Consider the following 18,548-nt stretch of genomic DNA (forward strand, 5'->3'; position numbering starts at 1 on the left):
TCAGTATGAAATGGCTCATAAGGAACTGTGTGGACAAAAATGCTGAAACAGTTAGTTGCCTTTACAATTTGTATTGATTGTTCAGCTTGTGGCTCAGTGTTTTGTGTGAATTAAAAATGAAACTAATTTTCTTTGTGGTATTTCATTTTCTGATGTTCTATGCCTTAGACTGAAGTCTGTCTCTTGTAATGTGCTTTTCTTTTTCCTGCAGAGGAACAAAGAACTGAGATAAGCTGCTTTTTTCCCCTCCCTCTGCAGGAGTTCATCCCATACATGGCCAAGAAGTACAATTTCCAGTATGAGCTTGTCCAGTATAAATGGCCACGCTGGCTACACCAACAGACAGAGAAGCAGCGAATCATCTGGGGTTACAAGATCCTCTTTCTAGATGTGCTCTTCCCATTAGCTGTTGATAAAATCCTCTTTGTGGATGCTGATCAGGTAACACAGAGGCTGGAGTTATTTGATCTTATCTTTTTTTCCTTTTTTTTTTTTTTTAATAATAAGTTCTTGAATACAATTTCCATATTGTTGGAAGGGTTGCAAGTTTGAGCCCTTCATAGGCATGACTGGAGGTTGATTCTGTAATTATGGCATGCTTCACTGAGGGCTGGGTTTTGTGCCTGTTTCCACAAGATTGGTTTTGTTGGCCTGTCTTTTACTGTTATCTGGTTCCTCATTCACTCACTGTGATTCCAGCTAGCTTGCCAGATAGATTCTCATTTCACCCTTCCATTTTTGCAGTTCAGTCTGTTCTCCCAGCCTGCAGATCGCTTACCACAGACAGTATTTTCCTAAGTCACCAACCACTCTGGCCTCCCATGCCCCTGCTTTTAACTTGGCCACATCTGAGTGGCTTTCAGAGGAGGAGAAGGCAAATCCCTCGTGCACAAGGCCCTGTCCTGCTGCAAGGCAAACAGGACTGGAAGGCTTTGTGTGTGCCCACTCCTCACCTCCTCGGTGGAAAGGGCAGGAAATGTTCACAGTGAGAACTGCCAAAACTACTCTCAAAAGTACATATGAAATGAGAAGTACAGATTATCAACAAGTGAGTGTAAAGTGTGAAGCCATGCCAGGTCAAACTGAAGCTGAAGGATCAGTTTGGAGAGATTTCCAGCTACCCAGCTGTCATTTTAGACAGTTTGTTTCTCTGCTTGTGAGAGATACTAAGGCTTTTTTTTTTTCCCCATTAGAGTGGTATTTTTAAAGTAGTGCTAGTGCCACATCTGTGTCAAAAAGACATTAAAAAGCTTTTATCCCTGAAGGGTCTGCAGACACTGAAGAGGAAGGGATACCAAGAATCCCAGTTAATGTACAGTGAGGATTCTTACTGCTTATTAAGAAACAGTTTTGGCACTTCAGTTGTCAAACCACTCCCCATCAGCTTATTTGAAGTTTTATTTTATTTGCTCCAGCTCTAAGGGCAGGGGAGGCAACACCTTTTGTGCTGTATTTTTGTACTAATTACACATAATGCAAAATTACTACCAGGTAATTAATCCTTTATCTGTTTGCTCAGTTTGAATTAAATCCTGTACAGCATTTGCAAATAACCCTAGAAGGGCAGGCTCCTAGAAATGAAAATAAAATGTCCTTTCCCTTCAGATTGTGCGCACAGATCTAAAAGAACTGAGGGATTTTAATCTGGATGGTGCTCCTTATGGATACACTCCATTCTGTGACAGCCGAAGGGAAATGGATGGCTACAGGTTCTGGAAATCAGGATACTGGGCAAGTCATTTAGCTGGAAGAAAATACCACATCAGGTATGAAGAATTCTTTTTTTTTTTTTTTTTTTTCTCCCCAAAATAGAGGGGTAAAGTTTTTGTGGCTACTTAGACTTAGCAGAAAACTAGCTGAGGTCTGCAGCACTGCATGAACCACTTGTTGCTTCCTGTTGCCTCTTTAAGGTTCTGTGGCCAATGAAGCACTAGAGACACGGAAGTTATTTTCAGTATGCTACAACTTTTAGAGATGAAGAACTGAAGTGTTAACTAGCAGACATCTTCCTTTGTTAATAACAAATGTTGGAACAGGGACTGCATGACAGCAAAGCTAAGACAGATTTGTTGAAAATTCTTTTTCGTGCACACCCTGACTTTGTTAGAACTGCTTTCCTGCCTTGTAATAGATCATAGATGTGCTGCCACCCCGAGATTATTTTAGGGTATTGTGTCTCAGGGGTCTAATGGGGCTGCAGAGTTACCCCCCAGTGTAATTGCTAATTGCAGTCATTACTAATTGCATCATCTCCACGTAGTGCACTGTATGTTGTGGATCTGAAGAAGTTCAGGAAGATAGCAGCTGGAGATCGACTCAGAGGACAGTATCAGGGTCTGAGTCAGGATCCAAACAGTCTGTCCAACCTTGATCAGGTGTGTTTAATTGTGTTTGTTTTGTTTTACTGGGCTATGGTGTCAGGTTGGGACTTGGGATTTCCCCAGAGGTCTTTCTTTGGAATGAGATGAAGTGTTGATTCATCACTTCATATTTGCATTGGGAAGAAAGAAAACTCTTACAAAAGTTCACCTTCACAATACTGTTAGTTTGGTGGGGGGGTTGTTCCTCCCATCCTGCACCCTGTGGAAACAGCTACTAACTCTTACTCTGCACAACAGGATTTGCCAAACAACATGATTCACCAAGTACCAATTAAGTCCCTCCCCCAGGAGTGGCTGTGGTGTGAAACATGGTGTGATGACTCCTCGAAGAAGAGAGCAAAAACCATTGATCTGGTGAGTGCAGGATGATTCCCTCACTCTTACAGCACATTAAAATACAGCAACCAGTTTTAGAGGCACTTCCCTCCCTCAACATGTACCAGTACTTGCACATTTTCAGCACTTGAGTTTTTTCCATTAGCTTATGTGTTTCTCTTACCTGGAGCAGTGGCATTGTTATGAATTTGGAAAGAGACTTTGCACTGTTCTCTGGCTGAAGTACAGGCAGGTGTTGTTCACCACCAGCAGATTGATCCCTGCACCTCTGTTGAATGCAGAAACCTTTTGTAGCCTGACTGTTCTGTTTGCAGTGTAACAACCCAATGACCAAAGAGCCCAAGCTGCAAGCAGCCATGAGGATAGTTCCAGAATGGCAGGACTATGATCAAGAAATCAAACTGCTCCAGAGTCATTTCCAGAAGGAAAAAGAAATGGGAACACCAGCTGAGATGCCAGGACAACACACACATGGTAATTTTTCTTTCTGTACTTCTGTGACTTTCTCTGTGCCTGTTGGTCCTGTGCTGTGTCCTCCCTCACTGTGAGCTTGTACCATGCATGGGGCTGAATGAGGGAGTGAGGCTGAATTAAATCATCAGCGAGGTGTCATGGGATGGAAGGAACTTGCTGAGCAAGTCTGGTGTAATTTAACCTAATTCTGAAAGCCAGAGAACAGATTTGTTCCAGTTCTGTAAAAGACCCTCACTGTTTCTGCAATTTTATGAGCTTGGCCTTTTCTTAACCCTTAAAGAACTTCTGCTACACACTGTGTGTGAGAAATGTTTTTCAGGCACTGGTATCTTGCAAAGAACAAGTCTTGGGAGGCTATACTGATTCTCAAACCAATCTGCCAACTCAGGCAGCTCAAACTGAGTGCTCATTTTTCTCTCTTCTTCTACAGATCCAGCAGCACATGTGGAATTATGATCCATGGAGACAAATTCAAGTTAGACTCTTTCATAGACAATTTTTATATTGAAAGCTAGGTTTTTCCTGGTGTGTCTGCAAAACTGCTGAATAATTGAATGGGATGATGTATGCATTTCTATTACTTGCCTTTGGGTTAATTTCTGCATATGAAATAGGATCTGGATTGCTGGAATTAGCATTACTGGTGTTTTGCACCTGTGGTGGAGATGAAAGGCCCATGATGGAATTTAGTGTTTCAGAAACAAAACTTCACAATCTACCAGAAGAGCCAGAGCCTGTTCCTTCAGCTGTTGCTGCCTCCACCACTGATGAAGCTCCAGTTTAGCCTCAGATCTAACTTGAGAGTCTGGGAATTGCAGACATACATCCTAACCTCATCTGATGGACATAATTTTTCCAGGTAACAGTATAAAGCTCTAAATTATGCCTTGAATTTGGGACACTGTTTCATCTTCAGGTTTTCAAACAATTGAAAATACTTATTGGATTTGTTCAGTCTGACCTTGATTTTGTAACAAAATCAGCATTATTTTGATTTTCTATTTTCTGTCTTCATTTATTGCCCAACTTTTGATGGTTTGGCTTAATGTAAAGCTACCACAATCTATTTAAAAGCCCATCCAAATGCAAATGCCTAAGCTCACAAAGTGAGCAGAACACAGAATTTGGCAGCTGAGGTCATCCTAGCCTCTGTGACTTGAATCAAAGTGCCCTCCCTCCCTCCTGCTCCAAGTGTAAATCAGTCTGCAAAACTGGTAGGGCCTTACTCTTGCTGTGGTTCACTGATTCATGAATGTTTTTTTGTTTATGAAAAATCTGTGGAAGCTTGGAAGTTTATCATCATGTAAATTTCATTAACTTTATTTTTCTTCAAACAGAGATGTTGTCACATAAATAAAAACTTCAGAGTTCTTAGGTCTTAAGCCTTAGTTCCCACTTTGATCATCCTTTTTCCTTGCACACATTACAGTCCTAATTTGATTTTGGAGTTTCTGGATATTTCACTTGCACTTGCTTTTATTCTGTGCATAGACAAGGAGGTCTCTTCTTGCAAGGATTAATTACCCTGGGCTAGTTATATCATTCATATTCATGTCTTAATTTTGAAAGATGCTGCTGCTGCCATAGTTCTGTACTATGAACAAACCAATTAAAGAAAACCCTCAAACCCAGTTTCCTCCATTCTGTAGGGTTAATAGTCTGCTCCCTGTAACTCTGAGGAGTTGAAGAGTTGAAATGTAAGAACTAAAAGGAGATATCTAGTACAAAATACAGTCACCCATGCAGCTTGAGAAATCAAAACTTTTTTGGTTTTTGTGCTTCCCTTGTTTTCATACAGGTAAATGTTTTGATTATTGGGTTGAAGGTGCTGTAAGACCTTATAATCTTATCTCGCTATAAGAATACTGAAATATTCTTCTGGAATTACTGTGGTATAAATCTTATCATGTTTTGGAGGAATCTGAAAGAAGACATCAGTTGCAGTGTTTAAACTGTTCAATAGTGTGACTTAAGAGAAAAGGCAGATCTTCTTAAGCCAGCTGAAGGAAAGGTCCAAACTCTTAAAAAAAACCCCACATTAAGAGCAACTTATAGTTTATCAGCTTAGGTATTTCCCACTTTGTGGGGTTTTAAATTCAGATAGACTGCCTGGTGTCTCTGGAAATTACAGGTGAGGTGCCTTATGCTTCCCCTCAAAACTGCTCCACTTAAGGAAGAGCAGACTTACAGTAGCAGCATTTCTTTCTAGTGTAAGAAACAACATGCCTGCCAACAAATTAATTACATGTGATGTCAGTTAGCCTCTTTTAAACAGCTGAGACAGCACAGGTGAGGTTGTCCTTTCTGTGTTCAGCTACAAATCACTTCAGCCTTGCTGGAGCACATGGAGTGGCACAGGAAGAAGTGGGCAGCAGCTGTATACCACTATTCCCTCCAGGGATGGATGGAGCAAGAATGTGCTCAAGCCCTCAGAACAGGAGCAGCTTTCTGTGAAACAAGGCCCTTTCCTCCCTAGAACCATATTTGGCTTGTTTGTTCTTCCCAAGTTATATTAGGAGCCACAAGACTGAGAAGAAAGCCACCTCTTAAATTCAGCACATGTACAATGCTTTGTTGAATATGAAAATACTTCTAAATTAAATGTCACTTACAATTGTTTCTTTTAAATATGCTCCTTCATTCTGATTGTTAATGTTTGTACTGGAACACCCAAACTGCATCCCATTTTTTTAAATTACAAGATCTAGCTGGCTATGGAGGCTATTTTTGTTGTCTCCATTTAACAGACACCATGCTCTTCATTTTTTATGAAGAAATAAAAGTCATCTGACCCACAATTGATACAGAAAGAAACCAGAAACATACTGTGAGATTCTATACCCTTGCAGTACTTGTAAGAGTCCTGTAGGTGTTCTCAAGCACAGCACATGGTATTGATCATTCTGAATGTGAACTATTCCCATTTTTCCTGAGAAACTGCTATTTACTTCCAGCCAAAAATGACAATCAAAAAGAGAATAATCGCTTCTTTTGGATCTGTGCATATGTTTGCTCTTAGATGCTCAATGGGACCTTGAAAGACAAATAGTTTGTCACCCCCATGTAGAAAGCATCTTGGAGTGAGGTGCTTAATGAAATAGAGCTGCTGCTGATCATATCACTGGTGGCCTGGTCCTGTGACTAGTAAGAGTGATGACAATTAGAAAATGGGGATTGCAGTGTGGTTTTGCACCCCTCAGATTAGAAAAGCCACTTCTGGGGCAAAGTGATGCCATTGTTCCCATCTCTGGCTACAAGCAGCTTGACCTCTTGGTGAGGAGTTCACACTTGAGAAATGCCCTGTACTTTTATTTTAAAAGGAAGAGTTCACTGCCTTGCTAAAAAGCAAATAGCAAAGAAATGAAACTTTAAGATTTCTCTTTCATTTAGCCATATGGGGTTATAAAGAAAATGAAAGGGACATGTACAAAGCAGTAAATACCCAGTAACAGTCTTAGGAGTCAGAACATTTTTAAATTATGACCTGGTTTTACCCAAATTTTCTGTAAACTGTTCAAGAATATTGCATAATTCTGTGTGGCACCCATCCCAAGTGCCCCAAGGTATGGGGAGTTCTCTTTACTGAATGGCACTGAGATCACAGTGAGTTTCCCTGAACAACAAGGTCTAACATAATAAAACCTTTGCTGTTCTTTACCCATGTCTCTCCTGTCAGTTGCTTTGGGGCAGATAACTGAGGTTTTAATAGTGTTCCTTGGAGTACATTTTGCACTTCTTGTATGCAAGTGTTGGGATGCTGTTGAAAAGCTAGAAGGGAAAAGGAGGAAAGAGTTCCTCCTCCCAGCCAGTCTTGTTAATCACGGTATTTGAGTAACCCCTAAACTTCTGTTAAGCAATAGGAATATTGTATATAAATCTATCTTTTAGGTCTTTTTTTTTTTTTTTTTGGCACTCTTCCTACTGCTACTTAAAAAGAATTTTTCTATGTCAGCTTTTTGTCATTTCTTCATTTGATTTGGTTTTACACTGATACTTTACAGTAAGGACTGGGAAAGTGATCCTCCAGAAATACTTCCAAGTACAGAGGTGTGTCTGAAGTTCTTTCAGAGTTGGGAATGAATTCCAAACTCCTATGGGACTCTCAAAGCCTCTTTACCAGATAATCTTTATTAATCAAACAGCTATAAAATGGACAGCTTGACACAGGAAGCCCAGCTGAATGCTACAGAGACATGCACTTGACTGTTTGAACTTGCTTAGGTTTGGAAAATGAGACCAAATCCTAGGAGACAACTAAAAGGGAAAAAGGAGCAGCCAGGAAGAATAAATACACATCATATGCCTATGACCTCAACAGGATTTTGCACTCCTCCCCTTTTGCTTTTTGAAGTACCTATTTAAGCATGTAACTGTACATACTTAATGCTGAAGAACTGATCACCCTCCACCCCAAAAGAGCTTCATAAATGAGAAAGATTCTGATGGGGGAGTGGGGAGAGAGGATGCAAAAAGTAGTTTTGAATCCTTTTTTTAAAATAAAATTTTAAAAAATTGTATTAACCTGAATACAAAAGGTTTCTTTGATGGGCAAACTGCCCCATTCCTTGCTGGTTTGCTGTGTACCATTTAGGCTCTTTCTGGGGAAGATACAAAGCCATATGGGGGCAGGCAGCACTTTGTCTACAGGTGAACAAATCACCTGGCCACGAGCTGCTCTTCCTGCCCATTTCCATGTATTTTATTTTAAAAGGATGATTGCACTACCTCACTAAAAAGCAAATAACAAGGAAATGAGACTTTAAGATTTCTCTTTCATTTAGCTGTATGGTGATATAAAGAAAATGAATACTTGCACTGACTTAACAAGATGAAAAGTCACTAAAATGCACTTCAGAGTCTGACAGCACCAGTTGTGCTGCCCTTATCCCCTGGGCTTAGACAGGGACAGGGATAACCCATGCCATTGTCCCGTGCACTCTGTGCTAATCCTGAAAGGATCAGGCTCCCAAATTGCTGCTTTGGCCCAAACAAGGCACACCTGGCAGTTCCTATGCATACAAAAACATCCCTGAGTTCAGCACACAGCACACACCAGCACTCTCATCTGTGCTCTGGGTGCAGCAGCCCTTCCTGCCCCATCCCCAGGGACTCCTTGCATGCAGCCAGCCCTGCCTGGAGAACCCAGGCCACTGGATTTAATCCCATCCCCAGCAAACAGCTGCAGTCTGCAGCACAAGGGAAACCCTTGAGCCATACAGGGGCTTCTGGCTGGAAGCTCTCTGCAGGCTCTGCACAGCTTGCCAGGTCAGCCCTCCCACCACTCCTTGGTGAAGGTGCCCAGATCGAGGGGCAAACCCTCAGTGAGGATCCAGAACCAGCTCTCAGCAGTCCTGGAAGAGCTGCCTCTGGCTCACATCTCAGCAGCTGCAGCTGGCCAGAACACATCTGCTCGTACAAGTGCAGCCTGATCTGCAGTCACTGCAGAAATGCACCCCAGGGAAGCAGTTAAACCTGTAACCTCTGCAAGCAAACCTCTCCAGTCTGCCATGCCAAACTCAGCAATGGCCACAAAGCCACAAAAATGGCACACAAAGCACAAGGTTCCTCCAGGAACTGACCTTCCCAGAACCTGCCATGCCCCCAGAGCAGCCTTGCAAGTCACCACAAAAAAGTCATTCTGACACTGGATTTACACTTCATGCTTCCACCTTGGCTAGCAGTGACAGTGTAAATATCCCAACATTCAAAGCTACCCACAAGGAAATTCCTCTCCATTTAGTCTACCCACCTCCTCTTTGCCACATAACTGTAGTGTCTTATGTTGGAAATGGGGGTGTGTATTCTATTTGCCATCTGTCAGAGCTGGGGCAGTTCTCTGCTGTTCATGGGGCAGTTTTTTCTTTCTCTCTCCCACAACCAATCCTCCCTCCAGGAGATCTCTGCTGTTCATGACCACTGAGTGTCCCTGCATGGCTGAGAAAATTCCATCATCCCATGGGGAGATGCTGTGCCCAGGGGAGGAGCCAAGCATTCCTACCTGGATACAATCTGACCTTGGAACAGCACAGCAGCCTTTGCCCACTGCATTCCCAGAGGAGCAGCTTTCTTCCCCACTGCATTCCCAGAGGAGCAGCTTTCTGCCCCACTGCATTCCCAGAGGGAGCCCAGGCCCATCTCCAGCAGCCCTGGAGCTTCAGAGGAAAGCTCCAGCCTTGTCCAGGATCCTGCTCCAGCAGAAGCACAGCTGGCACTGTAAGGGCGCAGTGCTGGTCGACTTTCTCCCTGAGAAATGCAGTGGAAAAGCTTTTCGCTAAGATGTAGGCGACTAGAGAGGCAGAATACGCAGCTCCGCAGCTGGCCGAAAGCAAGTGCCGCTTGCCGGCGTCTTTCGGCAAAAGCGGCACTTCGGAGCGCACCGCTGCCGCTCCAGTCATTGGTGCACCAAGTTGCCGCTTCTTGGCCTCCGGCAGCCGGAGATCGCGGTAGCTTGCAAGAGGCGAAGAACGAAGCCGCGAAGAAGCCGGCTTGTGTGCGAAGCTTGCAGGCTGCTGCAGGACGGTGGCTCCTGCTCTCCAGCCTGTAGAATTCACTCTTGGCATGGGAATGGAAGGTGTTCCAGGAAGAAGAACTTTCCTGGGTTTTTACTTAGTCCTCATGCATCCCTCCTTGGAAATTCTTGCTGCTCCCCAGAGGCTCCCAGATGCAGAGAACACGATGGCAGCAGCTGAAAAGAAGGGCAGCGGTGGGTTTGTCAAGAAACAACAACATAGGCAGCTGCCTGTGCTTGGCAAAGAACAGCTGCTGGATTCTTGCAATTGCCTTTGCTGCGTACAGCAGCCCAATGCTCTGCTGCTTCGTTTTCCTCATTCAGTCAATTGTACAGTATTGAAATTGAGCCAGGCAATTCAGCTTTGCTGCGTTTCAGCATCTCAGCTGCCCTTATGCTTTGTAACATCTCCCGAGGTTTCTTGCCTTCGCCAGGCTGCAACGTGCCCGCTCCTTCCAAGAGGTGGCAGGAGTGGGCAGAGAGCACGGCCATCTGCCAGCAGTTTGCAGCTTGCCCAGGAATGTGCAGCGTCCTTGCAATGTGCAGCAAATCCTCTTACATTTGTATTTTTAAAATTTTCCTAGTAAAGAACTGTTGTTCCTATTCCCATATCTTTGCCTGAGTGCCTCTTAATTCCAAAATCATAATAATTTAGGGGAAGGGGAATTTTTCCATTTCAAGGGAGGTTCCTGCCTTCCTTAGCAGAAAGCAAGACATTTATTCACCCAACTATGAGTACTGCTTATGGATTGTACCACATAAATGGATTTTAATATATATATATATATATAATATATAATTGCAGATATATTATAGATCCATCTCTTTGGAGTCAACACATGGATGTTCACTAACTTAAAGATCTCTCCCCCAGTCTCTTTCTGACTGCAGCAAGGAACTGGCTGCTCCTTGGAACCCAGGTAATTGAGCAGCATTACCTAACTGTGACACTAGGAAAATCACTTCTGACTAGCAGGGTTTTTGCTGCCTAGACTTTATTAAGATCACTGCAAAAGAAAGATTGCCTTATTCTTGGGACACATTGATTTTGTTGCCTATTATCCAGCTTGGAGATTGGTGAGGAATGAGAGCATCATTTCTTCTGTGTGACGAGCTGGAACAAAGAACTCTGCAATCCACCTGATTTTGGCACAGCAGGCTCCTCTCCTGCTCCTAGCCAACAGGAAACATGATCAGAATTCTCCTCCTCTCACAAGTGTTGCTACACCTGAGCACAAATACACCTGGAGACTCAGAACCTGCCTTGCCACAGGGCTGTGCCTGGGAACGTGGATTTGCTGAGGATCTGACGAGCCTGCAAGGTGTGGGGTTGTGTGAAGCACTCCCTGGCAGCACCAATGAGAAAGCCAAGAAATGATTGACCTTGTCCAGCTCACAGAAATGAGAGAGAAGGACCAGGACATGCTGGGACCTCTCAGCTGCCTCAGCAGTGCCACAGCTCAGTGCTCTCACCCAAGGCTGCTGTGTTTCTCACCATTCCACCTGTACTCAGCTTTTGGATTCCTCCTAAAAGATACAAAGCAGGTTCTCTGCTCTGTTGTTTCCTTAAAATTAATTTTCAGCACTAAAGGTGGTTGGTTTTTGGGTATTATTTTTCCTCCCCCTTTTCTGGGGAAGATTCCACCACACATCCATCTCCTTTCTCTGCTGGAAAGAGCTGCTCTCAGCTCTTGGACTCTTATTCTCCAACCTTTTCCCTCCATCTAGGTGTTGATTTACTACAATAAATATGCAGTAGGTACTTCCAGACATCAAAATATTTCCCTTAGCCTTTAGACTGTTTTCTTGATAGTATCTCCTTTGTTTGGTTGAGCGTTTTTTAATTTAAATAAATAAAATGAAAACTTGTCACCAGAACTGGATAAATTCAATTTCATCCACACTGCATCAAGAAAATATGTTTATGTGCATGTGTATTTCTGTATATCCACCCTCATCCTCTAAGTATTTGCCTTTTATACCATCAAGCTCCACAGGAATCTTTCTACCCAACCCACTGACAATTCCTTATGAACTTCTTTGTCCCAAACAATCCCCAAACCTCCTTGTTGACTCAGGAATTCAGCCCCTCTTTCCTGGAAGTCTTTGTGTTTCATGTTCCTAAACGTGCACTTTAAACTTGCCAAATTACCAAAAGCTTTCTGTGGTTCCCCTGCAGAAAGAGGCCTCAGGGTTTTGTGTGTGATTCTCTGCTGCTCAGCAGCTGCCCCCACAATTGCTTCCAGACCTCCAGGAAAGCACCAAATAGCACAGGGGAAAAGAATCTCAAACACCTTTTTGGTAGGGATTCCCACTAATTATTACTACTAAAACTTTGCTAACTGGATTTTAATTCTTTTAACATGTGCCCCAGCAATACAGTAACAATATTTTCTATTAATATTAATAGATGAATATTATTATTTTATATATAACATTTTTATATATTACAGTAACATATATCAGGGTACAAGAAACAAGGATTTTGTGAACTGTTTATGTCCACACTCTGTGTTGCTGTTATCCCAAACCTGTAATTCCTCAAAGTTACACTGCTTTGACAAGAATGATGTCCCATAGCAAATCCCTTGAGAGTTATTTTAGCTCTCCAGGCACCCCTGATCTCCCAGGAGCTTTCCTCTGGTTTCAAATTAATGTTTAGACAAGGAGCTCTTTCTGAGCTTCTCTGAACATGTGCCTTATCTTCCATAGTTTATATCAAAAACCAACTTCACTGGGTCAGTGACTCCTCCAGCCATCTCTGCAGACTTTCTAAATCCCAGCTATTGAGTTGTCCCTTTAGAAAAATCTTAAAATACCAGCTACTCAACATCTACTGCACCAGACTGATGGAAGGTATCCCAGTAGAGGTGATATTTTAAAGATTTTACATGCAGCACATACATACCTATTTCATATCCTGCTTTTTATTCAAACAATTTTGCCATCTTCACCTAATAAAGCTTAATGAGTTAGGAACATTTTCCCAAATATTCTGCTGCTTGTCCTTAAATTAAACTGCATTTAAGACATGTTCAGGATTGTGTTTTTTTTCTCTTGGGGAAATAAAGCTTTATCTCTGCTGGCAGCCACCAAGGCCAGTTAGCAGCCCTGCTGACTGAATTATTCCTGCTCCAGCAATGTGCTTCTAACTCTGGATGGAGCCACACTGGTGGGATTTTCTGGGAAAATTCACTGCTGCTGCTCTGTTCAGATCTCTGTAAGAACACATTGCTGTGTTTTCACACACCATCCCTCTGGGGTCTTTCAAAAAAGCCCCAAAAATAAATGAGTGGCTGCTTTTGGCCTCCTGAATCTTGTGATTATTTATCCCAGCATCACTGACTACTGGTTTGCAAGGTCTCACCTGAGTCCCCAAGGCCAGTTCCTTGAGACCAGAGCCACTTTTGCAGAATCTCATTCCCAAAAGTATCCAAATCCCATGAAATGAGCTGGGTTTTCACTCCCACCCTGCTGCTGGGGAGCTGTTCCAACCTCCCCCCAGTCAGTGCTGCAGATCTTCCATTTGCCCACCTCACTTGCATGTAGCAATATGTAACACTATTTTGGAGCATCACACCAACATTTCCTCTCACATCAACCTCTGACTTCAAATTTACAGCTTTTTTTTTTTTTTTTTCTCTGCCACCACCCCTTTCTGACTGACTAAACCAGCCAGGTTCATTAAAAAAAAAAAAAAAAGGTGATTTTGTAGTAGGTGACACAATTTTCTGTTGGAAGCTGGCTACTCAGAATCACACTGAGGGAGTTTTTAGCAGTGTGGTACTTTAATTAAGATTCTGAGAAAAAGGATTCTGAGTGTACTGCACAACAATCTCAGATGCTCTGCAGATGGAGCACTTGCACTGCTTTGAAAATCCACAAGTGCCTGCTGACCCCTTCCTGCAATTTCCAGCAATTTTGAAAGTGGGGATTTTTTCCCATGTGGTCTTCTGTGGCCTTCCATGAAAAAAAACAAAACAAAACAAAACAAAACAAAACAAAACAAAACAAACAAACAAAACCCCCAAAAAACCAAAAAAACCCAAAAAACCAACAAACAAAAAAAAACCCCAAAAAAACCAAAACAAAAAAAAACACAAAAGAGAAACAAAAAACAAAAAACCAAAACAAAACAAAAAAACCCGCCCCCAAAAAAAAAAAAAACCAAACACACAAACGTGCCCCACTGTTGCACGGACATTAACACAAGCAATGAGTAGCAGCTCTGTGGAGCACTGATCACTCCCTGGAGTTGCTGCTATTATGTTACAAGGATTTTCAGTTAAATTTAAATATAGTTACCTTGAAAAGGTCTCAGTGCTTCCAGGAAAAGGAGCAGCCAAACAGATGAAATCCTGGACCTATTGTGACTGGGTTTTAATTTGTTTGGCTGCTTTGGTGATTGGTTGAGGATTTTTTTTACTGTTTATTAATAATAAAGTGAAACTGGTATTTCAGCTACCACCAACTTTCTAGGGCAAATCATGAGCCAACACAGAGACGTTGCACTATGTTGAGGTTTATTTGGTCCACTGCCTTGTATCATAACTATCACAAGCTCTTCAAGAGCTGGCAATAAATCTTGTAGAAGGTAATTCAGAAACAATTGCATAGCTCAAGAATCATCTTCCTGCCTCCTCTTTTTCTGGCAGAAAGGACTCAGACTGACCCTCTTATAGGAAGATCCTATTTCCAAAAGAAGCTCTTGTCTCACATCCCACTCAGAGAAACACTTCTGCCTGCATAACATTAACACCTAAGAACTACCATAAGGTTTAAAATCAAATGTGTACTTTCCAGACTTTTATTCTGTTCACTGATATAACCAATAAATTTGATTTCTTTAAAGGGTGAGCACTGGATATACAGAGAGTGTTGTGAATGTGTGTCCCCCTTCTTCTGTGTTTGCAGAGCAGCTGAGAGCACGCAGTGGCTGAGTCACAAAATTACCTGGTACCATCAGAGGGGCACAGAGAGCTGAGGAGATGCTTTGTCCACTCTTGGAAGCACTGAGTTTCCACATTTTGCCTGAGTTTCCAAGCCTTTCTGCTTGCTTCTTTTGGACAAATCCACTGGGGAGCAAGATACAATCCTCTTCCTCATTGTCACAGTTCCTGCCTTGCCTGTTTTCCCTCCACCAGAGCTGATGCATGAAAAATCTTGCCAGCTCATATCTGTGGAATAATAAATGTACCTGATCAGTCTGAGCTGCTGATCAAAGCAAGAATTGAATTCTAAAAGCAGAAATGTGATCTGAAGACAGCCAGCCCCATCAAGCATAAACTGAATATTTTAACATCTGGAAGTGGATTTTAAAAGCTCTTCAGCAAAGGCCAGGAATTTCATCAAGGAATGAGGTATTAAAAAGCTCTTACTACAGGGACCCAGCCTTGCAATCACCTAAATGCTGCCCAGCTCCTTTGCTCACTCATTCAGTTACACAGGGCTGTAAAGCTTTCATGTCTGTGCAGCAGAGAACAGGACAGAAGCTGCTCCTGTAAATCAGCAGCTGCTCAGAGCCTTACCCACAGCACTGACCAGAGCCAGTTTGAGAAATCCATCTGCTGCCAGCAGTGGCACCGACTTGGAGGAAGAAATGAATTGCTTTAGGCAACAAATCCCCCAGTCACTACCCTACAGCAGCCACAGAAAATCAGGATTTAAAAGAAATACTTGTTTTACATCCTTTTCCCACTTTCTTCGTGTTTGAGCCCAATACAGAGATGACTCTGAGATATACAACCTTTTCATGCCATGGTATGCAATTCACACTCAGACCCAAACTTTCCTCTGTTTGGATCTACAGCTCCCCAGATGGGGAGGGAGGGGACAAGGAGTCACATGCCTGGAGTGCTGCAGGAATCTGCAACTCCAAATGTCTTTCCAAGACACAGAATTCTTAGCCCACCTGTGCTCACCCAGGTGTGTTTGCCAAGAAGAGGGGAGTGGCTCCTCAAGCTGTCTCCTAAGCTTTGTCCAGCAAGAGTTCAGAGGTGTCAGACACTCAAAAAACCAGAAAAGCTCTGCATGCTGCCAGTTTGTGTGCCACAGGCAAATAATTGAAGAATTACTGAAATCAGTAGCCAGGATACTCCGATAATCGAAATCCAAAACACAGCCAGAAGGAAGGGAAAGAATTAATTCATCATCTAATTATAAAAGCAGCACAGAGCCTTCTCTAACTAATCTAGTAGCAGAAGGCAAGTGATCAAATAAAAACAAGCAGTATTGAACTACAAAGACAGAAAAACAAACCAAAGAAACCCACTGCTGCTGAAATTATGGACTCATGACCTGAAAACAGATACATTATTTATTTCAACTATTTATGTCCTTTTTTATTCCCTTTTGGCTCCGATTTGCTGTCACTGGTGTGTTACAAGGTCATTAATAATGCATAGCAATAAATAATATATCCACAGTCACACCAAGTGAATTTTGTTTGTAACTATGGCCCTGTGAGCATCTTGAATTTATTATACTTGGGGCCTTTTCTGAATGTTGGCTAAGACCTGTACACACAGACTAGTTCAAACCTATAAAACAACAATATTTTGAGCTAAATTCTGGAGAAAAAGCAGACATGGAAGCAGTCAGTTGTTGGTTTCAGCCCAGAGAGCTGCAAGGAGGCATGAACTGAGGCACCAGAACCTTGGCTAGACAGTTCCATACAAAACACCTCCTCTGTCCTTCAAGCAGCCTTTTGGATCCACAACTTGCAAGAACATTTTCAACTGTTTGTCACAAAAAAATGCACACCCACACCAGCCATAAAATCCACCAGCTTGCATCTCCTCCTGCACTTGAGATGGAGTTCTGTGGGGCAGAAGAAGTTCTCTGGAATGGAAGAGGGGCCATTCCTTCAAAGCCTTACTCCACACAGCACCAGGCAGCTTCACTGTGAGGCCTGGGGGGAAAAAAACTAGCCCAGAACACAGCCCAGTGAGTGACCCATGACAGCACAGAGTGAGCTCCTCAGCATTTTTATAGGAAGAGGTAAAGCCAGTATGGGAAACATCATTTCCATTCAGGTGAAAGCAGCAAAGTGACCATATTTCTATCCAGAACCAAAAGAGAAGCTCAGTATGTAATAGGAACACAAATTGAGCCATTCTAGCTTTAGAAGGTGAAATTTGGATTTTAAAACAAAACAAAAAACCAAAACAAAACCTCCAAAACAACCAAAAAAGACCCCCCCAAGAAACAACCAACCCTGCACTGTACTAATGCTTTTTACTGTTATTAGAAAAGTAGTAAAATATAAATCAATGCCTTCTGAACATCTCACTGTCAGTAAACTGCACAATGGAGTAACACAGGTACAATCTGAGCTGCATCTACTTCACCTATTATCCCAGGGAGAACTGGTCCCAGCCCTGTTTCTTTCACCCACTGCATTAACTCCACACCTGGAAAGCAAATAGTTTCAGCAAGCTGCTCAGATGAGAATAAATGTTTGGAGCTGTTTTTTTTTTTTGGTGGGGTTGTTTTTACCAGTCCAACTTTCCAAATGTACTGATTCTAAGGCCACATCATCACTGTGTACAAAAAAGTGGGAGCACATGAATTTAAAAAGAAAAAAGAAACAAACAAAAAAGCCTCTATCTGTAGTGGAAGGGCAGAGATGGGACTAAGCTCATTTTTCACAGATGCTGAAAATTACATAAATTAGATGCAAACCTTTAAAGTAAAAGCAAGGAATTAAATGAAGCAATCCTCTAGTTGTTATGAGAATACAAATGAACTTTCTGATGCCTGATCCAAGTCACTGCATTAACAACTCGTATCTCCATTGAAGCTGTAAATAAAAACTCCCTTTATATGTGTTCCTCTGCTGTCATGCAATATATTCACCTTCTAAGTATTTACTTAGCAGTCCTCACCTATTATTTAGACATATTTGAATATAGTTATGATCACAATTCAGATCTGCATCAAGTCTGATGGGAAATGCAGAAAGACTCCTAAGCTGTCACTGAACTCTGAGTTAATTAACAAGGAGGTGAGAAATGGAAACACCAAGCACGAGACTGCCAACAAATTTCAAACTTAACAATTATGACACAGCTGCATCAGTGTGCAGAAAAAATATTTATTTGGGCAAAATATTTATTTAAAAGCGAAGCAAAGTAACTTAACAGAAATTCAGGGTCCTGACCCTGCTTTAAGGTCAACAGAAAAAGAATTTTGATTGAGATAACCATTGCTTATCTGCAAGGAGCTGAGTGCTACATCACCAGGCATCAGCTTTTCAAGCATCTCCTGAGAGCAGGCCCAGAGCAGGTGTCCATTTTCTCTGTTATCACAGAGCCTGTAGCAAAAACCAGAGCTCAGTCTAATCAGCAGTTCCAAGGTAATAATTTCACACCACTTGGCTGAAGCAGAACTTCACAGCTCATCAGGTAACAAGTGGAAAAATCACTTTTGTCCTAAATTAGTTTCTTTTCCCCTAGTGAAGATACCATCAACCCCCCTGTCACCAGGTATTATTGGAGGCCTGTTTAGTGTAGAGGTCATGCACAGGAAGAGATTTCATCACAGAGCTCAACTCTGACATTGAGCAGTGACCACAAATTCTCACTTTCACTCACCAGTGCTTGCTGAGATTTGGATATACAACATTATGTGTAAAGCCTGTCCTTAATGCAGGCCACAGACACGGTCTGTGTGCAATAAATGGAGAATGTGCTGTTGTAACACAGCAAATAGAGCCCAGGTCACCTCTGGCAGCCTGGAGCTCACCCTGCAGGCACAGGGACACCTCCCTGATCTGCCTGAAACCTTCCCATCCTGTGGTGGCTTTTCCTACAGTCCAACGAACAGAAAGATGCTCACATAAAATAGTT

General features: G+C 42.4%; 1 protein-coding gene across 5 annotated transcripts in view; it reads left to right on the forward strand.

The window, feature by feature from the left end:
- UGGT1 (UDP-glucose glycoprotein glucosyltransferase 1) overlaps positions 1 to 7,668 on the forward strand; it is a 41,988-nt gene extending 34,320 nt beyond the window's left edge. For 3 of the 5 annotated variants that reach the window (XM_053986111.1, XM_053986109.1, XM_053986110.1), the window contains 6 exons: positions 259 to 441; positions 1,606 to 1,766; positions 2,261 to 2,375; positions 2,619 to 2,735; positions 3,032 to 3,191; positions 3,622 to 6,848. In XM_053986111.1, the coding sequence (XP_053842086.1) occupies positions 259 to 441; positions 1,606 to 1,766; positions 2,261 to 2,375; positions 2,619 to 2,735; positions 3,032 to 3,191; positions 3,622 to 3,647 (762 nt within the window). In that variant the 3' untranslated portion in view covers positions 3,648 to 6,848. Of the gene's footprint in view, positions 1 to 211; positions 442 to 1,605; positions 1,767 to 2,260; positions 2,376 to 2,618; positions 2,736 to 3,031; positions 3,192 to 3,621; positions 6,849 to 7,192 lie in introns of those variants that run through there. The other 2 variants (XR_008438573.1, XM_053986112.1) reach the window with 2 other exon arrangements.
- Positions 7,669 to 18,548: the final 10,880 nt, after the last annotated feature.

The sequence above is a fragment of the Vidua macroura genome, chromosome 10, assembly GCF_024509145.1.
Source record: "Vidua macroura isolate BioBank_ID:100142 chromosome 10, ASM2450914v1, whole genome shotgun sequence".
Taxonomy (NCBI): Eukaryota; Metazoa; Chordata; class Aves; order Passeriformes; family Viduidae; genus Vidua; species Vidua macroura.